We start from the raw sequence: 26569 nt of genomic DNA on the forward strand, positions 1-26569 counted from the left end.
TGTAAGTAAGTGAAATCGTACATATGGATTCTGGAGGCCGTAAAATACTCCTAATATTGTGGGTGATGGGGTTACCAGTGGGCCCTGTGATGACGTAGAATCCATAGAAGGAGACTCCACATTTCCTGAGAAGTCACGTGGGCACAGTTGCCCTCTTAGTTTGTGGCAAATTCTTGCACCCTTGTCATAACCCGTGGTTTATGTGGGTCAAAACTGTTGTTATACCTGATAAAGGAGCTATATAAGGGAAATAATCTGAATAAATAAACATGAAGCTTGTTGAACCACAGAAAATGATGCTGTGTGAGGAACAGAAGGAAATGAAAAAATTGTTGTGCCTTTGCCTTTGTGTTATTCTGATGAGGATTTTGGGATGCAAGTGCATAATGATAGGATTCAGATTCAGGATGAGTTTCAAGATGACTCTGATGGGAATGATGGGATTCAGCTGCAGAGTGTGCTTGCCGTGGGAAATGAAGGGCAGGGAGTTTTTCCTATGGGAAGATGTTATTTCTGATGATGGAATTCAGCTGTTGGAAGCAGAAAGGGAGAGTAGCTCTGATAACACTAATTTGCTCAGTGGCCTTGACGGCCTTGACACTGGGGCTGCTGAGCTCCATCCTGCTAGCTGTCTGGAATTTCGGGGGCTGGGAAGGAGTCTTCGAATAGTAAACAAGAGGAAGGCCAAAGGGCAAAGAAATTATTTCATGCTATGCTTTTAAAAAGGGTCTGCTGAGAGGGAGATGTTTGTCAAAAGCAACTTCTTAGCTTGAGTCAAGAACCAAGTCGGCTTTCCTGTTTCAAGTCTGCATTCCTGTATTACCTTGTAGCCTGGATATATTCCTGTGTTTGGGACTTTGACTTTCTTTGGAAGGATCTTGTTTCATGCCTATGCTTCTATGGATTTGATGATTACAGCCTTGTTTTGTAACTATATTTTGGAACTGAACTTTTACCTCTTTTGAACTATTTTCCTACTTATTTCCTAATCTATATATATAAAAGAGTGATGGCATCACAGCAATTCACAAAACAACAAAAGTACAAGCCCCCCAACCTCAAAATTTGACAACACAACCCATCATCCACGCCTCAAGGTTGATACAACAAAAAGAAAAGAAAAATAAAGTCCTAATTAGAGGGAGAGCAATAATTTTTTTTATCCAATTGCTGCCAGTTTAGAGGGCTAATCTCTGCCCACTTGGTTGCCTAGCAACCAAGGGACAGCCAGGTTTCAGTTAGGGGACAGGCAGATTTAGGCCTCACTTAGGCTTCTTCCACAGATTATCAGATTTGCACTGGATTATATGGCAGTGTAGACTCAAGGCCCTTCCACACAGCTATATAACCCATTTAGAATCTTATATTATCTGCTTTGCACTGGATTATCTTGACTCCACACTGCCATATAATCCACTTCAGTGTGCATTTTATACAGCTGTGAAGAAGGGGCCTCAGATAATCCAGTTCTGAGCAGATAATATAAGATTAGAAATATACAGTAGAGTCTCACATATCCAACGTAAACAGGCCGGCAGGATAAGTGAATATGTTGGATAATAAGAAGGGATTCAGGAAAAGCCAATTAAACATCAAATTAGGTAATCGTTATACAAATTAAGCACCAAAACATCATATTATACAACAAATTTGACAGAAAAAATAGTTCCATGCGCAGTAATGCTATGTAGTATTTACAGTAGAGTCTCACTTATCCAACACTCGCTTATCCAACGTTCTGGATTATCCAATGCATTTTTGTAGTCAATGCTTTCAATATATCGTGATATTTTGGTGCTAAATTCATAAATACAGTAATTACTATATAGCATTACTGTGTACTGAACTACTTTTTCTGACAAATTTGTTGTCTAACATGATGTTTTGGTGCTTAATTTGTAAAATCATAACTTAATTTGATGTTTAATAGGGTTATCCTTAATTCCTCATTATCCAACATATTCGCTTATCCAACGTTCTGCCGGCCCGTTTATGTTGGATAAGTGAGACTCTACTGTACTGTATTTACAAATTTACCACTAAAATATCACAATGAATTTAAAACACTGACTACAAAAGCATTGATTATGAAAAGGCAGACTGCGTTGGATAATCCAGAACATTGTATAAGCGAATGTTGGATAAGTGAGATTCTTCTTTAATATGAAATAATTACTGGGATAGAATAATGCAGAACAATATAATCTCTAAAACCAGGACAGTAAATAAACAGGGGAATTCCACACAGGAAACAATCAGGGCCAGCTAACACCTCCCAACAAAGTATTCCCATCATCAAAGTCTGGCAAATCCTGTTTTCTCAGGGCCACAGACAGTAGAAGCACATAAAATATCGCAAACAACATCACTCTGAAAACAAGGGAATTCCAGACAGGAAACAATCAGGGCCAGCTAACACCTCCCAACAAAGTATTCCCATAATCAAAGTCTGGAAAATCCTCTGTTTTCTCCGGGCCACAGACAGTAGAAGCACATAAAATATTGCAAACAACACCACTCTGAAAACAAGGGAATTCCAGACAGGAAACAATCAGGGCCAGCTAACACCTCCCAACAAAAAATTCACTCAGGGAGGAAACAGCCAGGCTTTAAAGCTGCAAGGCCATTACATCCTAATCATTTTTCCTAATTGCAGCATTCATACTTGCCTCCAACAAACAAAAAAAACCAATCAGAAATATTGTATATTCACAACCTTTAGGAAATAATATCCCCTGATGGCGCAGCGTGTTAAAGCACTGAGCTGCTGAACTTCTGGACTGAAAGGCCACAGGTTTGAATTGGGGGAGCGGAGAGAGCCCCCACTGTTAGCTCCAGCTTCTGCCAACCCAGAAGTTCGAAAACATGCAAATGTGAGTGCATCAATAGGTACTGCTCCGGCGGGAAGGTAACGCCGCTCTATGTAGTCATCCCACATGACCTTGGAGGAGTCTACGGACAACGCCGGCTCTTCGGCTTAGAAATGGAGATGAGCACCAACCTCCAGAGTAAGACACGACTGGACTTAATGTCTGGGGAAAACCTTTACCCTTGACCTTAACTACCACCAATTCCTCAATACTTTATTTCCCATACCACCATACTTCGCCACAGCAACGCGTGGCCGGGCACAGCTAGTAAACTATAAAAGACTATGTCCTGTGTGCAGCCTGGTGTCTTTAGCAAGGTGAAGCTAATCTGAGGTGTGACAAAAATAAAAAAAGTATAGGGTTTAGTTTCTCTTTGAGCTGTTATTCAAAATTCAGAAACTTTCTCAGACTATACAATTTTCATTGGTCAGTGAAAAGAAAGAAAGGAGGGACAATCCTAACTTTGGCACGAAAAATTTCTAAAGACTTGGGAGCAACCACTGTGTTCTCCATAAACCTTCCTCGGGAATACTTCCTGAGGGTATAATGAGAATTGGTCTTAATTTGCTTTCTGCTTTATTTCCAACAGGTGATGAATGGAAAAGTGAGTATGAGAGGCAACTAGGTGAGGATTCCTCAGAAAGAACAGAGTGTGAAGCAGTGAAGGAGAATGTTTGGAGCCAAGATGGGCCAGCGAGCCAAGACGGAAGCCACATGAAGGAGCCGAAAGCAAATTCCTTTCCATTTCAGGTGGGAAACTCCCATGAAATCTCAGTCCAGCAGGAAAGTGAAACAGAAAAAAAGGGGATTGCTTTCCCCAGTGTTCAATGTAGAAATTACTCTGAGAACGAATCAGATTTGATGTTTGCAAAGACCTTCAGCGAGAGTGGAAACCTTATTGAATGTGAAATGCTTTATGAAGGGACAAGTTCCAACATATACCTGAATCAAAGTATTTCTGCAGATGAGAGGCAGCTTATGAATTTGGATCTTGGTAAGATGAAGCATCCAAAGATCCAAAAAGAGGAGAAGATGGAGTGTGCGAAATCCTTCTGTCGGAAGACCCATCTCTCGTCATACCAGATAATCCACACAGGAGAGAAGCCGTACCAATGCTCCGAATGTGGGAAATGCTTTGGTTGGAGTGCCCATCTCAAGGCACACCAGCTAATCCACACTGGGGAGAAGCCGTTTCAGTGCTTGGAGTGTGGCAAATGCTTTGGTCGGAGTGCTCATCTCAAGTCACACCAGATAATTCATACTGGGGAGAAGCCCTACAAATGTACAGAGTGTGGAAAGTGTTTCAGGCACAATGGAAGCCTCAGCTTCCATCAACGGATGCACACAGGGGAGAAGCCGTATACCTGCCCCGAATGTGGCAAGAGTTTCAGCGACCAGTCCACCCTTGTCAAACATAAGAGAATCCACACCGGAGAGAAACCATACACCTGCTCAGAGTGCGGGAAGGGCTTCAGTCAAAGAAACAGTCTGACTTTACATCTGAGAACCCATGCCAAGAAAAACAGCCACACGAAACTTAGCAGTGACTAAATGCTGGCATGGCTATGTTAGTCTTTTCTCCCTACCAAATGAACAGTCTAATGGCATCTGTGCTGGAACTGTACAAGTCCCAGTTCCTTTTGTTAGGCTGTCTCACCCACAGCTTGAGAGCAGCCATTTTTCTGTTAGCTTTATGAGGGTGTAACTTAAGGAAATCCTTCCTGGTTTGTATCAGTAAGTTTGCCCGCCCCTTTACCTGGGGAAAGGGAACCATTTTAGATTACAGTGAGATCCAGGCTTGGACAGGCCATTTCAAGCCAGTACTACTAACCACCACTGTCCTGCTCAGTGGCAGCCTGTGGAGTTTCCAGCGCCTTCAGCAAGGTGCCAGGCCTCAGTAGGAGAGACCTGCTCTCTCCATTTCCAACCTGATTACTTTGGGAATTGGGTGCCCCAGAAGCCCCTTTACCAGAGAAAGTGAGCAAGGGAAACTTTCATCTGTCCTTCGTCTCCAAAATCATCCACGAGCAGTGACTTCAAGAACAACCTGTTACCTATGAATGTTAAGTATGGACTTTGTTGTGGGGAAATCAAGTTAGTGTCTGTGTGGAGATAGGCCCAAGACCAATTAATAAATAGTTACCATTTCTCTAAAGCAAACAGTGCTGGTGCCTCGCCAAACCACAACTGCCCTGATTCCATAGTATTAAGCCCTGGCAATTAAAAGTGGTATCAAATTATTATTGTTATTGTTATATTTATTTATACCCCACTTTATCTCTCCTGTAGGAAACTCAGAGTGGCTTAACATAAAAACATCAGCATATGATTTGAAATATACAAATATGCAAACATTAAAAACAGGATTAAATATAAATACTATTAAAAATTCCCACTTAAAAACCATTAAAACATATTCAAAGTAAAAAAAAACAAACAAACCACAGCACCCTGTGACTTGATCTTAAAAACCATCATCTTTAAAAGCCTGCATTCCAAACTGCATTTATTCGGCGGTGGAGCTGCACCCTCAATTGTTGTGACCAGTTCAATTCCATTTTAAAATGTATTTCTGCATGTTTTTAATTGTCTTGCTTTTTAAAGTTGTGAGCTGCTTAGGGTCCTAATTATGGGAGGAAAAAGGGGTTATCAGGAGCAGAGAACCGGTTGAGAAAGTGGGAACCATAGAGTTGGCAGGGGGCACCCAGAGGCCATCCAGTCCAGCCCCTTCTCCCACTTTAGAGCCAAGTGCTGCTCGAGGATCTAAATAATCCTAGAGGGGTTTCTTTCCCAGTGATAAAGAATGGTCTTGGAATCTTTGACATGGGGCTGGGAATGGTTTCTCCCTCTTGACCCAGTTGGACTGGAACTCCCAGCATTCCTCACCACTGACTACTGATGGGAGTTCCAGTCCAAACATCTGGAAAGCTGTAGGAAGTATGAGAAGAGATGGAGAACTGTTCAACCTCGAAATGTGGAGCGGCATTTCTTCTAATGTAAAATGAATGTAACTCCTGTGTCCCTGGGACCATTCTCCACAGGTGCTTACCGTAATAGCATCATTGTCTCTGGGCATTTCCGAGGGCCTTCATGCCATTCTGTGGTGGAAACTCCTGCCTCCAGACTGAATTCTCTCTCCGGAGTGGCAGTATCCAAGGCTTTTTCCAGTTGGCCATTAAGGCCTCACCCCCTTCTCCAACTGTCTCTTCCATCTCGGACAAACTTCAAAGGCAAGGATGTTAGTAAGGATGAATAACAAGGAGAAAATGTGGAAAGACAAGCAAAAATATGTCTCCTGATAATGTGTAACTCCATTTTGAAAATAAGCTCTGAGGCGACGCCTATAAAATGGAGAAGAACGTTGCTATAACACTGATAGCCCTCCCAGGAAGCTGCAATTGTCATTTTAAAAACAGCAGCCATTTTGAAAACTGGAGCTCTGAGGCGATGCCTTCGAAATGGAAAAGAACGTTGCTATAGCACTGTTCGCTCTACCAGTAAGCTTCCACTGTCGTTTTGAAAGAAGTAGCCATTTTGAAAACTGGAGCCCTGAGGCGACGCTGATAAAATGAAGAACATTGCTATAGCCCTGTTAGCTCTCCCAAGAAGCTGTCACTGTCATTTTGAAAACGGCAGCCATTTTGAAAACTGGAGCTCTGAGGCGATGCTGATAAAATAAAGAACATTGCTATAGCCCTGTTAGCTCTCCCAGGAAGCTGTCACTGTCATTTTGAAAACGGCAGCCATTTTGAAAACTGGAGTTCTGAGGCAACGCCTCCAAAATGGAGGACAACACTGCTAGAACACTGATAGCTCTACCAGTAATCTGCAGCTGTCGTTTTGAAAATGGCTTCCATTTTGAAAACTGGAGCTCTGAGTGTTATAACTTAACAAACAACCTCTGTTGTTACTTTTGATTTTGTCTTTGACAAAAGCTGACATTGAAATCGAGCAATCTAAACAGTTGTGGATAGTGAGATCCGGACCGCAGGTAGCAGGAACAATTCATGGATATTGAGATCCGGTAGGCAGAAGACGAAACCTGGCAACGAGCCACTGCGAGTCTGTACCTGGTGAGACAAAAAGCTATGATCCAATGTTGCATTAAAAATGCTTTCTCATATAGCCGAGGTACTTCCAAACCCATTAAATCAATGCGAGAATAAAACATACTCGAGTATAAGCTGAGTTTTTCAGCCCTTTTTTAGGGCTGAAAAAGCCTCCCTTGGCTTATACTTGAGTGAGGGTCCTGGCTGGCTTATATTCAAGTCATCTTATACTTCAGTATATATCTAATCAGAGTTGGACAGTCTTATCTTATTAAAGTCTTATTATCTTAAATTACAATTTTTATGTAAATACAGTAGAGTCTCACTTATCCAAGACTCGCTTATCCAACATTCTGGATTATCCAACGCATTTTTGTAGTCAATGTTTTCAAAACATCGTGATATTTTGGTGCTAAATTCGTAAATACAGTCATTACAACATAACATTACTGCGTATTGAACTACTTTTTCTGTCAAATTTGTTGTATAACATGTTTTCGTGCTTAATTTGTAAAATCATAACCTAATTTGATGTTTAATAGGCTTTTACTTAATCCCTCCTTATTATCCAAGATATTTGCTTATCCAAGCTTCTGCCGGCCCGTTTAGCTTGGATAAGTGAGACTCTACTGTATTCAAAAACATTTAACCTAATGCCTTGAAATTGTGGCCTGTTTTTGAACTGCTAGGTTGGCAGAAGCTGGAGTTAATGTGTAGTACCATACATTTCTTCCTCTTGAAATCCATTTAGTTAGTTTTGGTTCAGTTCTCTTAGTCTGTTAAAGTCCATTTGGATTCTGATCCTGTACTCTCCAAATTGGGTGCAAATGTCCTTGCTATATCCATCTCTTACTAAAAAGCAGAGGTTGGTTCTGGATTTGGCAACCTTCTCATTACATGTGAAGCTTCCTTCCACCAGCTCGGCCTTGTCAACCTCCTGTCCAGGCACCGGTTCTCCCAGTTTGACAGGCTCAACCCAACCCAGTAAGTCCAGGGAGTGGTGGTAGCTGTAGACTAAAACTCCTTATTGAAACCAAGTAGGGTTTCCAAACTTAGTAAGGTAAGGGTTTCCCCTGACGTTAAGTCCAATCGTGTCTCACTCTGGGGGTTGGTGCTCATCTCCATTTCTAAGCTGAAGAGGGTCATGTGACCACTGGCATGACAGCATGGAGTGCCGTTACCTTGCTGCCAGAGCAGTACCTATTGATCTACTCATATGTTTTCGAACTGCTAGGCTGGCAGAAGCTGGAGCTAACAGCGGGAGCTCACTCCGCTCCCCGGATTTGAACCTGCGACCTTTTGGTCTGCAAGTTCAGCAGCTTAACGCTTTAACATGCTGCGCCACTGGCAGGACTATAATTACAGGATTATAATTCCCATCAACCCCACCACACACCCCATGCTGATGAAACCCAGATTGGCTTCTGTGCTAAAAGAAACATAGTTCAGCTTGTAAATAAAAAAAGGAATCTATTATTATTTTAGTCGCACTTTAATCTGGTGTGACAATTTCACAGAAAAGCAGATTCTAAATCTAGACGGATGGTTTCTTCATCCTACACAATCAACAAAATCGAGCCATCCATTCCAACACATCACCAAGATGCCAATCCCTGAGAAAGCCAACCACCAACACAAGGGAATTGTTTTGGGTGTTGAAAGGTTCATCTACACCAGGCATATGCTAACTCGGGCTTAAGCGGCTGAGGTGGAAAAGAAAGGGGCCTGAGGCTGTTAGGAATGGTGGGAGTTGAAGTCCAAAACACCCGCAGGGCCCAAGTTTGCCTATGCCTGATCTACATTATAGAATTAATGCAATGCGGCACCACTTGAATTGCCGTAGCTCAATGCTATGGAGTCACAGGAGTTAAACTCTGAGGCAGCTGCACTCTATTGCAGAGGAAGCAAAAGAGCTTCTAAAACTACAACTCCCATAATTAAACAGCATTGAGCCATGGCAGTTCATTTGCATTAATTCTACAGTGTCGATGCACCCATAGTCCGCCCCAAAAGAAAAGTTTTCCAAGCCGAATAAGGCCCCTTGGTGGTTGTATTTTTTTTTTTTTTACCGTATCCATTAGAAAAGTGAAATATGCCAAGTTCACCTATAACCAAAGCTTTGAGCAGTTTCTTAGAAGGACTACAAGTCCCAGAATAGCCAAGCCAGCAATTGTAATGTAAAGGTAAAGGTTTCCCCTGACATTAAGTCCAGTCATGTCTGACTCTGGGGGTTGGTGCTCATCTCCATTTCTAGGCTGAAGAGCCGGCGTTGTCTGTAGACACCTCCAAGGTCATGTGGCCGGCATGACTGCATGGAGCGCCGTTACTTTCCCGCCAGAGCGGTACCTACTGATCTACTCACATTTGCATGTTTTCGAACTGATAGGTTGGCAGCAATTGTAGGAGTCTAAAATACACACATTCTAAGGATACTTAGTGGCATGGAAGGTTATTATTATTATAATGGAGATTGAAACACAGTGTCTGGAAATCTGCTACACGGCAACGTTTTGTAACCACTTCTGGTCCCATTTTCTTCATCTGCATAAGCTTCATTTCTTGCCATTTCTTGTGTTTTTGGATACAAAACATGGGTCAGATCATATAGGTTGGGAAACCAGGGGAAACGTCTCTGCTTTAACATAGAATAAGTTAAAGAAACCATACAAAGGCCTGTGACTTCTCTGTTGATCTTCACCTTGCAGAACCTGTCTAGAGATTTAAGAGGTCCGACCAAAACTATGTGGGCAGATTCCCATATCCAAAGCATCCTTGGACACACATCTACAATGAACACTTGATGCGAAAGTGACTTGGGTCAGCTTCATCGGGGTCAAAACAACAAATGGAAATGATCCTAGGTCACCGTAACACTAATCAAAGTAGGGAAATGCTCCAAATTCTGGCCTGCAATTTCGGAACAGTGTAAACAGTTGGGCTGATCCAAAACAGAACCAGCAGTGACTCTTTTCACCGCTATCCCATGTTTCCCAGGCTCGTGTCAGTGTAGATCCATCTTTTATTTCAGCATCCATCTCAACCTTCATGTTGTCCAGGAAAAGTCCCCCAACACCCAAATACGTATATTACTTATTTCTAGCATACTAACAGTTGGAAAGGGGTCAAGGTTTTCCCAGCTTCTCATGGTAAGCTTATATTCAGAACAGCATGTGATACTAACCATGTATTTGGCAATGGGCTCTGAACAGCAATAGCTTATACTTGACAAAGAGACATAATACACACACATAGAGGCGAGTGAAAGCCAGTAGTATATTTAGTGTGACACAGGACTCTTTGAAAATACAGACACCTTCAAGTGTGTGAGACCCATTGGTCTGTCCAGAGTAATGCTGCCTGTTGTGCTCTGTTCCTTTCCGGAAGCGCCTCAGGTAAAGGCTTATCCCATCGTCCACTATCTGAACCTTTTTGCTTTGAAATGACAAGGATCAAAGTTAGGACCTTCTGCATACATGTGCAGAAGATTATCTCCAAATAAAGCATCCTTGATACACAAATATTTGTATGTATCCTGCTATGTATTCTTTTTTTAATGGAACTTTGTCAACTGATTTGAATTAAAGGGCCTCACTTTTTGCCCTTGGAACTCTTCAGGAGCCACAAAAGTCAAGAAGAGAGTCCTTTCAACCTTTTTGGGAGGCAGCAAGAAAAAGGACAGTTTGAGAAGTTGTCAAAAAGAGCAACGCTGAGCCTCATGTTCTCCACTTCTGCTTTTGGTGGCCCTTCCCCCTTGTAGTAATACAGCACAGAGTCACGGAGAGACTTTCTCCGGCCCTCAGCAGAAGCAGACCTCCTGATCTCCGTGGCTCCGCTGGTGCTTAACCAGATGTGCCATTTGGCGGAAGGTCTTCCCGCAGGCCGAGCAGAAGTACGGCTTCTCTCCCGTGTGGATCCTCATGTGCCGGAGGAGATGCGAGTGACAGCTGAAGCCCCGGTCGCAGTCCAGGCACTTGAACCTTTTTTTCCCTTTGTGGCTCCTCTTGTAGTTCCGCAGGCTCAGGTTGAGGCTGTTTCTCTCATCGCATTTGGCACAGCGACAGGGCTTCCCTCCTGCCGGTGCTGCCTGGTCTAGGCTTTTCCCGCAGTCGGTGCATTTATTCAGGCCTTCGCTTGTGTGCACAATTCTCTGGTGCCTGTTGAGGGTCGTTCTGCGGGTGAAGCTCTTCCCGCAAACGGGGCACACGTTCCTCCCCGTCCCCTCTTGGTGCCCCGTTTGCGGGATGACGAAGTCAAAGCAGGCACCGCTCTCCTGGTCCAGGACAGATTTTGATTTCCAGATCCCTGAAGGTTCTTTCAGCTTTTGTCCGCCTTGGTTCTCTTTCTCGGATGCCTCCGTCCCTTCCAGTGTCACTTGAAGGAGATCCCCTTTGTTCTGAACGGTATATTTGCCACATGCTGAAAGAAGATATAAAGGAGCCAACATTAGCACGATGCCTTCCCACTGAGAAAAAAAAATGCATCCTTTCCAGCAGTCTCCAGTGATGAATGAATTGCATGATTGGGGTCTGGCTAGGGCCTATTAAGGTCTGTCAAGACACCATCCTAAATACACAACACCCACTGAGGATGCCTGCCATAGATGTGGGCGAAACGTCAGGAGAGAATACTTCTGGAACATGACCATACAGCCCGGAAAACATACAACAACCCTGTGATCTCGGCCATGAAAGCCTTCAACAATACATAGAACCTGGAAAACCGCAAGATGGAGAACAAAGGAGATGAAAACTTTCATTTACTTTGGCATGAAAAATGCTAATGAGAAAACTGCTGAACTGACCTGAGAACTTTTGGTATAAACAACACCTGTTTACATATTCAAACACAATAAAGAAGTTAATATCTGTTCCAGGATTGATGAGACTCCAGCAAGTCTGAGCTGAATGACAGAGGTTATCTAAGCAACCAAATAAGGGATAAGCAAATCACTACATAGGTAAAGGTAAAGGTTTCCCCTGATGTTGAGTCCAGTCATGTCTGACTCTGGGGGTTGGTGCTCATCTCCATTTCTAAACCGAAGAGCCAGCATTGTCTGTAGACACCTCCAAGGTCATGTGGCCGGCATGACTGCATGCAATGAATCACTGCATAAGGAGACCCTTTTCCTTTTCGATTGTGTGGCAGATCTGTGAGGGATGCAGAATTTGTCCACCCGCCTCCCTTCTCCAGCAGCAGGCTTGACTGGGGAAGGGACGGTGAGTATGAATGCTGAATGTATGTGGAATGAATGCTAAGTAAATGTAATGTTTCCACTTTGTTTGCATAACAAATATAGTTATTATAAAAGAAGTACTTGATCTGGGTGTTTACTTCTTTCTCTGAAAGTACCTGATGTACTTTGTCCCACTGAAAACAGATTAAAGAACATTTTAAGGTTCAAAAAGTGTTCATGGCATGTCCAGTTTAGCATTTTAGGATTGAAAGGGATTCCAAAAGCCTCAGCACAAGCGAATGTCCCTCCCTCCTTTCCCACTGCCATTGCTGTGGCCTCTAAAGGGAGGGCAGACCATCCTTTTCCCACTGCCATCCCCTTTTCCTTGGGTCTACCGTCTTATTTAGATTTTTCTTTTCATTCTTCCCGACTCTCTAGACTGGCCTTTCTCTGGCCAAAGGAAGAGGAGATACAAAGCCTCCCATAGCAACAATGATCTTTATTGTTATTATTGTTGTTGTTATTACAATTATTATTGTTATTGCTATTATTGTTGTTGTTATTACTATTTTTCTCTCCACAAGAGACTCAATTCTCCTTTGAAATGGAACTTGGGAATCCCTCGATCCTAGAGCTTTCAAAACATTTCATGTTGGTGAAGCACCTTTTTTAGACAGGTGTCATTTCACGGCACAGTGATTCTGTTTTCCTAGCAAACCAGAGGTTAAACCAACCCCTTATAAGAGATACAGACATATACTTAACTGGCAGACATAAAATGTAAGGGGACACAAAATCTCATGAAACCTTTTATGAAACATTCAACATCTCATTGGATGTTTGCCAATTTTCTGTTGTAAACCAGCCTGAGTCCCCTCGGGGAGATAAGGTGGGATAAAAATAAAGTTTTATTATTATTTATATATACAGTAGAGTCTCACTTACTTATCCAAGCCTCTGGATTATCCAAGTCATTTTTGTAGTCAAATGTTTTCAATATATTATGATATTTTGGGCTAAATTCGTAAATACAGTAATTACAACATAACATTACTGCATATTGAACTACTTTTTCTGTCAAATTTGTTGTATAACATGATGTTTTGGTGCTTAATTTGTAAAATCATAACCTAATTTGATGTTTAATAGGCTTTTCCTTAATCTCTCCTTATTATCCAAGATATTCGCTTATCCAAGCTTCTGCTGGCCCGTTTAGCTTGGATAAGTGAGACTCTACTGTATATTTAAAATATATAATGTATTGCTTATTTCACACAGATGCAGAAGTTTCTCGTTCTATTTGCATGGCGCACGTACACACTGCATCCAGGATAGGAATATTTTAGAATCTTACATAGAGAGGCTAGAAATTTAAGGGTTGTCTACATATGAAGCTACAATTCCTGCCTGTGATCTTCTGCCTAAGACCTTTTAAAATAGAGATACCTGGGCCTTTTTGCAAGGAAAACAACAGCCCCTACATCAAACTGTGGGTTCTCTCTATGTATACCGTCTGTGGCGCAGACGGGAGAGCAATGAGTCATTGACCAGGAGGTCATAAGTTCGAGGCCCACTCGGAGCTATGTTGTTCGTCTTTGTCCTGTGTTAAAAAGGCATTGAATGTTTGCCTAATATGTGTAATGTGATCCGCCCTGAGTCCCCTTCGGGGTGAGAAGGGCGGAATATAAATGATGTAAATAAATAAATAAATAAATAAATAAACCAATAATAAGAAAACTGCTCCTCAATCTACCATAGGACACACGTTATATGTTTGAGATTCCCAGACATTGTGTGGATATGTGAAACCATGGCTCACAGTTAACCCTACTGAAATGAAGGACCTATGGACAAAGTATACTGTACCGTTGTGCTGGGAGAATCAGGAAATGCTTAGAGAGGACGCATTTTGTCAGTTGTGGATAAATGAAACCCTGGATATAGGGACTGTACTGTATTAAGTAATTCTGGGGATACATTGCATCCATCCTTCCTTAGCCTTTGTCCTTTACCTGCCGCTGCTCACCTTTGTGGGTCCTCAGGTGTCTCACAAGGTTTTCTCTCCGGGTGAAGCTCCGGTTGCAGACAGTACACCGGTGCAGCTTCAGCCCGGTGTGGAGCTGCTGGTGCCGAAAGAGGTTGGCTCTCCGTGTGAAGCTGTGCCCACACATGGTGCAAATGTGCAGCTTGGGCCCCGTGTGGATTAGCTGAGGTCTCTTGAGGTTGGACGTCTGGCTCAGGTTTTTCCTGATATCAGTATAGGCATCATTCGTTTGCATCTCCAGTTGCGGGAGGCTGATTTCAAGGAGTTCTTCCCAAGTCTCATCAGGCACGGTTTTATTCCAGTTTTCCATTTGGCTTGGCTCTACATGAGTTTCTGGCTCAACCGTATTCACATTGTAGACCTCCAGCTCTCCCCTTGCCGCATTATATTCAACCAGCAACTCATCACTTCCTGGAACAGAGAGAAATATTACTTTCAGAAGCAGGAGTCCTCTGTCTTTAGATGTGGGGGAAAAGGGGGATTATTAGTAGACTTTACTCCCTGTAAGAGATGGAAATATATACATATAGGTCCGGGCTGTGGCGCAAGCTGGTTAGTAGCCAGCTGCAATAAATCACTATAACCAAGAGGCCATGAGTTCAAGGCCAGCCCATGTCGGAGTGAACACCCAACCATTAAAATGAAAAATAGCCCTGCTCGTTGTTGACCTAAGCCACTCAAAAGATAGTTGTATCTATCAAGGAGGAAATTTAGACACCACTTATGTGAGGAGGATAATTTAACTAATTCACAACACCATAAAAATCGTCTAGCAGCATTTGGAATGAGGAAGTCAGCATCACAGTGGATGATGAAGCAGCTGCTCCCCCTGTGGCCAGAATCGAGCATCCCCTCAGGAAGCTGGAAGCTGAAGAAAGTTAAATTGCTTCTGTGTTTGTCTCAGTCTCAGTCTCTTATGTTCATATGGCATTGAATCTTTGCCTTGTATGTGTACAATGCGATCCGCCCTGAGTCCCCTTTGGGGTGAGAAGGGCGGAATATAAATACTGTAAATAAATAAATATGCTTGAATGCTATGTCCAGTTCTGGGCACCACAATTCAAGAAACTAGAACAAGTAGAACTAGAAACTATGGACAAACTAGAATGTATCCAAAGATTTGGAGACCATAAACCCCTCTGAGGAGTGGCTTAAAGATCTGGGTCTGTTTATCCTGCAGAAGAGAATCATAGAATAATAGCAATGGAAGAGACCACGTGAGCCATCTAGTTCAACCCCCTGCTATGCAGGAAAAGCACAATCAAAGCACCCCTGACAGATGGCCAGCCAGCCTCTGTTTAACAGCTTCCAAGGAAGGAGCTTCCTCTACACTCTTGAGGCAGAGGGTTCCACTGCTGAACAGCTCTTCTTACAATTAGGAAGTTCTTTGTAATGTTCAGGTGGAATCTCCTTTCCTGTAATTTGAACCCATGGCTCCATTGAGTCATGGTTTCCAAGGCAGCACAAAACAAGCCTGTTCCCTCTTCCTTATGTCACACTTTCACAAATTTATACATGGCTCTCATGTTTCCTCTCAACTTTCTCTTCTGTAGGCTGAACACAACCAGCTCTTTAAGCCACTCTTCATAGGGATTAATGGTCTCCAGAACTTTGATCCTTTTAGTTGCCCTCCTCTGGACACCTTCCAGCTTGTCAATATCGCTCTTAAATTGTGTTGCCCAGAACGAGACACAGGTTTATTCCAGGTGAGATCTGACCAAAGGAGAGTAGAAGGATTATCCAAAAGATTCCTTATGCTTGTGCCAACATCCCATGTGTCTCAAGTTTTCTGGCAACATGAGGATTGACACTCAAAGCTGAAATGCTGAAAACAGAAAGCTGGTTCCATACCGAGCGAGCGAGGACCGTCCCCATTATCCACCTCCTGTTTGACCTCTGTGTAGAGCTCAGAAGCAGCCTCATCTGTTGCAGAAAAGCTCACAGATACTTCGGCAGGTGCTAGCAGTTCCTAGAAGAGGGAAAAGATGCACCTTGATGGGAAGGGAAGCTTTGGGAAATGACTGGCAGTAATAATATTTAATAAGGGCCTCTAATCAGCCTTCAAAGGCTCAGAGGGAAGTAAAATTGTGCTGTAGGGAGTAATTTTGCACTAGGTGGGCAGTGTTTAACTTAACAAGTGTCCACTAATGGAATAATAACATTTTACTAAATATCATTAAACTTTGTATTACATACAATAAATGAATATAAATTTCAGATAAATGGTTACAAATGACAAATATTAATTCAAACAGTTTAGCCTATTTGGATGCAAGGGTCATCAAAGATAACATAACATATAGGACATAAAAATAGGATCAGAAATCATTCTATTGATTCTATTTTTATAAGCACTTTGAAGATTTGAACCATAACCCTGAGTCACTTCGGGTCCAGATTCTAGAAGTTGTCACTCCTTCTAAGGGTATTGATTTTCAGACCAAATTATTGCAACGTGAATCATTTTGGATTTTCACTCTCCAGACAGAATTCCTTAAAGGTTTGAATGATACCAACTCTTATGACCGTTTTTTTAATAAATCTGTTGTATTTCTTTAAATACAACTCATGAGTTAATGCTACACACTGCTTTGTAGAATACCTGTGTGAGATTCTTTGCTATTTAAACAACAGGCGGAGCCATTTAGGCTCATACTCGCAGTAGAATAAAACCTGAATGCAGAGTATCATTGATTTGAAACAAAACACTTTGTAAGTACAGTAGAGTCTCACTTATCTAAGCTAAACGGGTCCGCAGAAGCTTGGATAAGCAAATATCTTGGATAATAAGGAGGGATTAAGGAAAAGCCTATTAAACATAAAATTAGGTTATGGTTTTACAAATTAGCACCCGGAGGGCCCAAGTTTGCCCATGCCTGTTCTAGAACAAACTATTCTCAGAGAATCCTAGAGTTGGTAGAGACCACATGGACCATCCAGTTCAGCCTCTTTCTAAAATGTAGGAAAATACAATCAAAGCACCCCTGGCAGATGGCCACCTCACCTGTCCTTCCCATCGTTCGGCCTCTTGCTGCCCCCTGAGGAAGTCCTCGGCCAGGGCCACGGCTTGGTGGCAGGACTCGGGGCTGCCTTCCCTGACCCAGCTCTGCATCTCCAGCGGAAGGACTGTGAGGAACTGCTCCAGGATGAGCTGGTCCAGGATCTGCTCCTTGGTGCAGCTCTCCGGGGTGAGCCACCGGCAGCAGAGGTTGTGGAGCTGTCCGCAAACCTGTCGGGGCCCCTCTTCCTCCTTGTAGCGGAAGAGACGGAAGCACTGGCGCCGCACTTCTGTGCTGGCCACGTCCTCCGTGTTTGTCCCTTGCCCGTCTCCAGTGTCCTGTCCACGTAATACCTCTGGTGATAGTATAACGGCCGCCTCTGCTTGAGACGCCGGGCTGAAATCGGAGGCCACTTCGGAAGGCACCAAAGCGGACTTGGACACTTCCCACCGCATGGTTTTGGGCACCTTGGGGCTCTCCCACTGAGGGACGGCCTTTGGAACATCGTGCCATTGGACTTCCCAGCTCTGGGCCAACCTTTCCTCAGCATCCAGGCCCGGTTGCTCCAATGTTGTCCAATTCAGAGGCTCTCCAAGCTGGGCAAGGCACAGTGTCTGCCCTCCGTTTTGCCCCTCTTCTCCATACTCCACGGCTTCAATACAGAGACCCAGCTGGGACAACGACTCCTGCTCAACCTGCATTTTCTTGTCTGACTGCCAGGTTTATAGAGGCTGCATACCAAGAAAACTTCAGTCACTTTCTGCACACAAAACATGAAAGGTGCATAGCCAGGCTTCGACTCTGGACTGATCTTTGCTCACGTCACTCGATCCCAAGGGAAAGAAGGGATATATAATGAAAAAGGCGGCTCTGCAGGGACTCACAGATGGTGGATATGTAAGGGCAACTTATTCCTAAAATAAAAGAAACAATGATTTAACATTGTTTTGGTTGTCTTCTCTTCCTTCCCAGTAAGGACACAGCAACTGTCAAGGGCAGCTGTGGTTTTGTATGTTTTTAATCTGAAGTGCTTTTAATACTAATGATGTTTAATACTGTTTTAATATCTATATTGAACATGTTTTAAATTGTTGTTGCTGTATGTTTTATTCTGATGTATTTATTGTTGTGTCTGGATTTGTTTTTACTGTTGTATTTTATTACACTGTTGGGCTTGGTCCCCTTGTAAGCTGCCCCAAGTCCCCTCGGGGAGATGGTGCGGAATATAAGAATAAAGTATTATTATTATTATTATTATTATTATTATTATTATTATTATTATTATATTTTAATTGTATTGTCATTTTTTAATGTTAGCTGCCTTGGGTCTCCTTATGGAGAGAAAAAGGAGGATATATATAAACATAATAATAATAATAATAATAATAATAATAATAATAATAATAATACAAAGATCAGACAGTAAACAACGTACCCCAGTGATGTCCAAACTAGCTGCTTTAGTCTGAACTTTATTTAAAAAGTTTCAATGTGTTGAAACTGTTTGGAGCAGGCATGGGCAAACCTGGACACTCCAGATGTTTTGGACTTCAACTCCCACAATTCCTAACAGCCAGTAGGCTGTTAGGAATTGTGGGAGTTGAAGTCCAAAACACCTGGAGGACCCAAGTTTGCCCATGGCTGGTTTGGAGATTCAGTATTTTTTCAGCACTTTGGAGAGCTCCTTTAAACTTCAGACTAAAACCCAAAGCAGATTGTTTACTGCCGTGGAAGTTGCAGTATATACAGTAGAGTCTCACTTATCCAACATAAACGGGCCAGCAGAACGTTGGATAAGCAAATATGTTGGATAATAAGGAGGGATTAAGGAAAAGCCTATTAAACATCAAATTAGGTTATGATTTTACAAATTAAGCACCAAAATATCATGTTATACAACACATTTGACAGAAAAGGTAGTTCGATACACAGTAATGCTATGCAGTAATTACTGTATTTACGAATTTAGCACCAAAATATGATATTTTGAAATCATTGACTACAAAAATGCGTTGGATAATCCAGAACGTTGGATGAGTGTTGGATAAATGAGACTCTACTATATTGCAAAATACTTGGATCCTGTCTCATAATGTAAATGTAAAGGTTTCCCATTGACATTAAATCTAGTTGTGTCTGACTCTGGTTGTTGGTGCTCATCTCCGTTTCTAAGCCGAAGAGCCGGAGTTGTCTATAGACACCACCAAGGTCATGTGGCTGGCATTTTGTAACTGGTTTTTAATTTTTGAATTGTATGTTCTTGTTTCATGTTTATTAGTCTTTACTATGTTTATTTTGCTGCATGGTTTCTTTGCTATGCTGGAAACCGCCCTGAGTCGGTTATTATTATTATTATTAATAATAAATTATTATTATTATTATTGACACAACAACATTGTATGGCACAGCAAACAAGAAAGATATGCTGGATTTCGTATCACAAAATCACAAGTCGAACACTTCCCAAGTGTCTAGGACTGTGTGATGTTTTTTCGGATGATGCGCGCAGATCCCAGTAGGGTGCCCTTCTGCAGTTGGCAGATCGTAATTTTTTCAATGTCATCATTATTATTATTATTATGACTGCATGGAGCACCGTTACTTTCCCCCGGAGCAGTACCTATTGATCTACTCACGTTTGCATGTTTTTGAATTGCTAGGCTGGCAGAAGCTGGGGCTAACAGTGGGAGCTCACTCGCTCCCCGGATTCAAACTGCGGACTTTTCAGTTAGCAAGTCCAGCAGCTCAGCGGTTTAACCCTCTGCACCACCAGTGCACCAGTTATTCCAAAACTCAAAGCCCTTGTGGTCCCAAGCATTTCAGAGGAAGGGGTACTAAACCTTCATTTTTGGTTGCAAATCTATTTATCAATTTTAATCAGTGGTTCTCAATCTATGGGCCACAGCCCAGCAGTGGGCCACGAGAATGAAAATCTGGTCCACAAACCTCCTACCTCTTTATTTATCTATTTTGTTTATTTTATTTCCGCTACTTTCCATAGAGCTGACCATTGCACTGGACGGACCACATCAGCTCTAGATTACTGAATATAGTTTTCTGTGGGCGAGCAGATGGCGACTACTGGATGGCATGTGTTCTGTATCAGAAACCAGAGCTGATGTGGTCTATCCGATGCAATTTTCTGAATCAGCACCGCAAATAACCAAACCGAATCTAAAGTTGACCAAGAACTGACTCATAACCCTTTTGGTGCTAATGTTGGGGAGTGGTCCCTGGCCAAGTGGTCCCTGGTCAAAAAAAGGTTGGGAACCACTGATTTAAATAATAAATTGTCTTTAATTACATTCTCCCATCACGGTTCCCTCTGCTCCATTTTATCCTCATAATAACAGCATGAGCTAGGTCCGGCTGGGAGCGAAACAGTGTGAGAGAGGATACAAAAGAGACAGAGAGAGAAGGATAATCTTTTACTCTTCCTAGAGAAGATATCGCAGTGGGAAATTTTTTTGTTCCTTTAGTTTCTTCCTATATTAAAGTATAATGATACTACCCTCGTTGTCAAAGGCTTTCATGGCTGGAATCATTGGGTTGTTATGCATTTTCCAGGCTGTATGGCCATGTTCCAGAAGCATTCTCTCCTGATATTTCACCCACATTTATGGCAGGCTTGTTGGCAAAACATCAGGAGAAAATGCTTCTGGAACATGGCCATACTGCCCGGAAAATGCACAACAACCCAGATACTCCCTTCCCTCTATGTCTTCAACTATACAATAGACTCATACGTAGAACTATTTAAGGCAGTGGTTCCCAACCTTTGGGCCTCCAGGTGTTTTGGACTTCAACTTCCAGCTGTTAGGAATTGTGGGAGTTGAAGTCCAAAACACATGGAGGCCCAAGGTGGGGAACCACTGATTTAAGCGAAGGAAAGGAAAGGAAGGAGAAGGAATAGAGGATAACCAATCCAAGGTCATTGGATGAATTTCCTGAACTGGCTCTTCTGTGAGGAAGAATAATAATAATATAATAATAATTTTATTCTTATATCCCGCCCCATCTCCCCGGAGGGACTCGGGGCGGCTTACATGGGGCCATGCCCAGACACGACAGCACAAATCAGATAAAACATTAAACCGAGCAGTAAAACTTCAACATGATTAAAAACAGTCATAAAAGTCAATATACACAATAATATTAAGATCCCGATTTGGGTCAAAAGATCCAGGCCAAGGTGCAAAGTAATATCAAGTTATCAGGGAGGGATAATTATGCAGCAGGTGTAATACTTAAAGTGCTGAATGAATCCTAAAAACAATCCAGAGGGTCTACTGCTTAATAGGTAAATAACATGATCCCACAAGGATCAGTCAACGAAGGCCTTCTGGAATAGCCAAGTTTTCAGGCTCTTCCTGAATGAGAGTAGGGTAGGGGCCTGCCTAATCTCCCTGGGGAGCGAGTTCCACAGCCGGGGGGCCACGGCGGAGAAGGCCCTCTCCCTCGTCCCCACCAACCGCAACTGCGAAGTTGGTGGAAGCGAGAGGAGGGCCTCCCCCGACGAGCGAAGAGGTCGTGCGGGTTCATAGGGGGAAATGCGGTCTCGAAGGTAGGTGGGTCCCAAACCGTTAAGGGCTTTGTAGGTGATAACCTGCACCTTGAATTGGGCTCGGAAAATAAATGGCAGCCAGTGGAGCTCTTTAAACAGCGGCGTTGAGCGCGTCCTGTAATCTGCCCCAGTTAGAAACCTGGCTGCCGATCGTTGTACTAGTTGTAGTTTCCGAGCCGTCTTCAAAGGCAGCCCCACGTAGAGCGCATTGCAGTAATCCAGTCTAGAGGTAACTAAGGCGTGGACCACCATGGTCAGATCTGACTTCTCGAGGTATGGTCGCAGCTGGCGCACAAGTTTTAGTTGTGCAAAGGCCCTCCCAGCCACGGCCGACACCTGGGCCTCAAGTGTCAGCGCAGTGTCCAGGAGGACCCCCAAGCTGCGGACCTGCGCCTTCAGGGGGAGTGCAACCCCGTCAAGCACAGGTTGCCACCCAATACCCCGATCAGACGTACGACTGACCTGGAGGACCTCTGTCTTGTCAGGATTGAGCCTCAGCTTGTTCGCCCTCATCCAGGCCAATACAGCGGCCAGACACTGGTCCAGTATCCGAGGGGCTTCTTTGGACCAAAGAATGAGATTTTGGACCAAAGAGTTGTATGTTTCGGTCATCTACCTGTCCTACCTGCTCCTCAAAAATGACAGCGGTCTCCCGGAGATGCCTTTCTCGGGCTCCTTTCTCACTCTAGAGTGAGAGAACTTTAGCAGTTAAGGACCGTTGCAACTGTCATTAACTGATGCCAATGAATGCCATGATGGGTAGCAATGGGGGAGACAGGAATCTCCCTCCAGATCTCAAATCCTTGCCTTGTAAATACATAAAACATCTGTCCTATAGCAGGCCTGGGCAAACTTGGGCCCTCCAGGTGTTTTGGACTCTAACTCCCACCATTCCTAAAAGCCTACCGGCTGTTAGGAATGGTGGGAGTTGGAGTCCAAAACACCTGGAGGGCCCAAGTTTGCCCATGCCTGGTGTAGATGCCACACTTATTAATGATTTAGGCCTATGTAGGCCCACCTAAGGTTAAACACTACTGTGTCCAATTGTTCTCACTTGGGTTCATGGATCGGCAAAGCTCACATCCCTTTTCTGCAAAGCATCAACTGTATAATCCAGTTTGACGTCCCTTTAAGTGCTGTGGTTTAATTCTAGGGAAGCTTGGGAGTTGTAGTTTGATGAGGCCCCAGCACTCTTTAAATAATAATAATAATAATAATAATAATAATAATAATAATAGTGCGGTTTTCTGGCATTGTGTATTTCTGCCGCTTCTGTGACTGTTCATTTGGGTTTTGATGATTCCGTAGCCCACTTGTCGATGGATGTCCAGAATCAGCAGCATCCACCGCGGTCCTTTTTATCCTGGGCGACGACCGAGCCACTATAGACTTCGTTTGGGTTTGATAGAAAAACAAGAAAACTCATGACCTTCCATCATTCCCTGCACCCCCGCAGCGATGTTGACCGGCTATATCTGCCTAGAAGATCAGGGGGCAGAGGACTCTTACAAGTCAAACAAGCTGTCAAAGAAGAAGAACATGCCCTGGCAGAATATGTAAAGCAAAGTGAAGAACCTGCTTTGATTGAAGTCAAAAATCAGAAACTCCTCAAAGCACAGCAGACAAAAAACCAGTACAAGAAAACCACACTACAAACTAGAGCTGACAACTGGCACAACAAAACATTGCATGGAAAGTTCCTTGACAAAATTGAAGGAAAAGCTGATAAGGAGAAGACCTGGCTGTGGCTCACAAATGGGACCCTGAAGAAGGAGACAGAAGGCCCGATCCTTGCAGCCCAGGAGCAAGCCATCAGGACAAAGGCAATTAAGGCCAAGATCGAAAAATCAGCTGATGACCCAAAATGCAGACTGTGCAAGGAAACCGACGAAACCATTGATCATATCCTCAGCTGCTGTAAGAAAATCGCACAGACAGACTACAAACAGAGGCACAACTATGTGGCTCAAATGATTCATTGGAACTTATGCCTCAAGTACCACCTGCCAGCAGCAAAGAACTGGTGGGATCACAAACCTGCAAAAGTATTGGAAAATGAGCACGCAAAGATACTGTGGGACTTCCGAATTCAAACTGACAAAGTTCTGGAACACAACACACCAGACATCACAGTTGTGGAAAAGAAAAAGGTTTGGATCATTGATGTTGCCATTCCAGGTGACAGTCGCATTGACGAAAAACAACAGGAAAAACTCAGCCGCTATCAGGACCTCAAGATTGAACTGCAAAGACTCTGGCAGAAACCAGTGCAGGTGGTCCCGGTGGTGATGGGCACACTGGATGCCGTGCCGAAAGATCTCAGCCGGCATTTGGAAACAATAGACATTGACAAAATCACAATCTGCCAACTGCAAAAGGCCACCCTGCTGGGATCTGCACGCATCATCCGAAAATACATCACACAGTCCTAGACGCTTGGGAAGTGTTCGACTTGTGATTTTGTGAAACCAAACCCAGCATATCTATCTTGTTTGCTGTGTCATACAACGTCGTTGTGTCAATAATAATAATAATAATAATAATAAACAACTTATGTCACAAATTATTCATATGTGGCCCAAATGATCCATTGGAATTTATGTCACAAGCACCACCTGCCAGCAGTAAAGAACTGGTGGGATCATAAACCTGCAAAGGTAGTGGAAAGGTAGTTTGCTGTATCATACTATATAGGTCTTTGTATCAATAATAATAATAATAAATATTTATTTACATCCCACTTTTCTCTCCAACAGGACCCATAGCAGCTAGCAAAATAGTAAAATCACATAAACAACAATAAGAGTACATCAGCAATAAATAGAAGCATAATAAAATAAGCAAATTAAGAAAAACAACTACAATGTACATTCAGAATTCATGTGGCATCTTTTTATCTTTGGTAGATAAGTATAAAAACCTTGTAAAACTACAAATACTAGACTTCCATAGCATTGAGTCAGGGCAGTTCAAGTGGTGCCAAACTGCATTCATTCTACTCCAGTGGTTCTCAACCTGTGGGTCCCCAGATGTTTTGTCCTTCAACTCCAAGAAATCCTAACAGCTGGTAAACTGGCTGGGATTTCTGGGAGTTGTAGGCCAAAACACCTGGGGACTCATAGATTGAGAACCACTGGGGTACACAGTGTAGAGGTGGACCCTAAGTTCCTCCTTTCAACAACAGCACTGCAGTGTAGGCCAGGCAGCGAGCTGAAAAACCTTATCCCATGAATCCTATGAATCTCCGGTCTCAGAACTGGAATCCTTGAATTGGAAGGGACCCCAAGGGCCATTGTCCAACCCCCTTCTGATATGCAGGAAAAGCACAATCAAAGCCCTCCTGACAGATGGTCATCCAGTTTCCAAATTGCAGAATCCTAAAAATGGAAGACACCGTAAGGGCCATCCAGTCCAACCCTCTTCTGTCATGCAGGAGGACACAATCAAAGCCCTCCCAACAGATGCACATCAGGACTTTGAATCATAGAATCCAAGGAATAGGAGAGAATCCAGGGGATGGAAGGGATCCGAAGGTCCATCCAGTCCAATCCCCTTCTAATGCAGGAGGACACAATCAAAGCCCTCCTGGCAGATGGCCACCCAGTCCCTGAATCATAGCATCCAAGGGATGGAGAGGACACCAAGGAATGGAAGGGAACCCAAGGGCCATCCAGTCCAGCCCCCTTCTGACATTCAGGAGGACACAATCAAAGCCCTCCCGGCAGATGGCCACCCAGTCCCCGAAACACAGAATCCAAGGGATGCAGAGGACACCAAGGGATGGAAGGGAACCCAAAGGCCATCCAGCCCAACTCCTTTCTGACATTCAGGAGGACACAATCAAAGCCCTCCAACAGATGGCCACCCAGTCCCTGAATCATAGAATCCAGGGAATAACAGAGAATCCAAGAAATGGAAGGGACATTCAGGAGGCCGCAATCAAAGCTCTCCCAACAGATGGCCACCCAATCTCTGAATAATAGCATCCAAGGGATGGAAGGGACCCCAAGGGTCATCCAATCCAACCCCCTCTGACATGCTGGATGGAGGACACAATCAAAGCTCTCCCGACAGATGTCTTTGAATCACAGAATCCAAGGGATGGAAGGGACGCCAAGAGCCATCCAGTCCAACCTCCTTCTGACATTCAGAAGAATACAATCAAAGCCCTTCGACAGATGGCCATCCAGTCTCTGTTGGCCCTGGTCCTCTCAAGCCCCAGGGATTGTCCTTCACCACTGCATTGTCCCAATAGTCTACCACCAGCACAAATCCATATCTGAAAGGAAAGACTCAGTTCAGAAACCTGCAATGCAAAGCCATGCAATGCAATACAAAGACATCCAATGCAATGCAATGCAATGCAATGCCATCCAATGCAAAGACATCCAGTGCGATGTAATGTGATGCAACCTTGCAAATCCCCACCCCCTGCATAACTAACCCTGGCCCTGCTTCCCCTCCCCATAACCGGCTTCCCTTCCTTTAAACCCCTCCTATTCTTTGATCCCCACTCACGCATTCCCACGTGAACGCCAGGAAATGGCCCAAGATTTCAGAGATTCAAACCTTCTGTTTTCAGGGGAAGGGGAGGAGCCTGGAGAACCACCTGCCTGCGGAGACCACCCAGTCCTCCCAGCCTGGGCTGCTCTAGGAAGAGGCGCTTTCTATGGCTTTAACTCTAGAGTGCCCAAAAGAGTGTCTAGAGTGCCTATCTATCTATCTATCTATCTATCTATCTATCTATCTATCTATCTATCTATCTATCTATCTATCTATCTATCTATCTATCTATCTATCTATCTATCTATCTATCTATCTATCCATCCATCCATCCATCCATCCATCCATGCCAGTGGTTCTCAACCTT

General features: G+C 43.5%; 2 protein-coding genes across 5 annotated transcripts in view; one reads left to right on the forward strand and one right to left on the reverse strand.

Moving 5' to 3' along the window:
* Window positions 1–5113, forward strand: part of LOC100566328 (uncharacterized) — a 66528-nt gene extending 61415 nt beyond the window's left edge. Inside the window, exon 20 of the mRNA XM_062969297.1 lies at window positions 3460–5113. Coding sequence (XP_062825367.1) covers window positions 3460–4421 — 962 coding nt within the window. The 3' untranslated portion in view covers window positions 4422–5113. The remainder of the gene's footprint in view (window positions 1–3459) is intronic.
* A 5060-nt stretch (window positions 5114–10173) lies between these two features.
* On the reverse strand, window positions 10174–26352 carry LOC103280953 (zinc finger and SCAN domain-containing protein 20). 4 transcript variants are annotated; one of them, XM_008121403.3, is made up of 5 exons: window positions 26218–26352; window positions 17141–18049; window positions 15988–16105; window positions 14119–14547; window positions 10174–11335 (listed from the first exon to the last, which is right to left on the reverse strand). In XM_008121403.3, the coding sequence occupies exons 2-5, from the start codon at window positions 17834–17836 to the stop codon at window positions 10716–10718; spliced, it is 1863 nt and encodes a 620-aa protein (XP_008119610.2). In that variant the 5' UTR covers window positions 17837–18049; window positions 26218–26352; the 3' UTR covers window positions 10174–10715. The 4 variants fall into 4 exon arrangements, with proteins under 4 accessions (XP_008119610.2, XP_008119611.2, XP_008119612.2 ...); XM_008121404.3 differs by having other exon boundaries at window positions 26269–26318; XM_008121405.3 differs by having other exon boundaries at window positions 17141–17866; window positions 26218–26305.
* Window positions 26353–26569: the final 217 nt, after the last annotated feature.

Source organism: Anolis carolinensis, chromosome 2 (genome assembly GCF_035594765.1).
Source record: "Anolis carolinensis isolate JA03-04 chromosome 2, rAnoCar3.1.pri, whole genome shotgun sequence".
Taxonomy (NCBI): domain Eukaryota; kingdom Metazoa; phylum Chordata; class Lepidosauria; order Squamata; family Dactyloidae; genus Anolis; species Anolis carolinensis.

Excerpts from the sequence above, each read along its gene's own strand:
- LOC103280953 (XM_008121403.3), bottom strand. The coding sequence starts at position 17,836 with ATGCAGGTTGAGCAGGAGTCGTTGTCCCAGCTGGGTCTCTGTATTGAA. Across the intron at positions 14,548-15,987 it reads GGACGGTCCTCGCTCGCTCG|GAAGTGATGAGTTGCTGGTT; the intron begins GTATGGAACCAG and ends TCTCTGTTCCAG. Across the intron at positions 11,336-14,118 it reads ACACCTGAGGACCCACAAAG|CATGTGGCAAATATACCGTT; the intron begins GTGAGCAGCGGC and ends ATCTTCTTTCAG.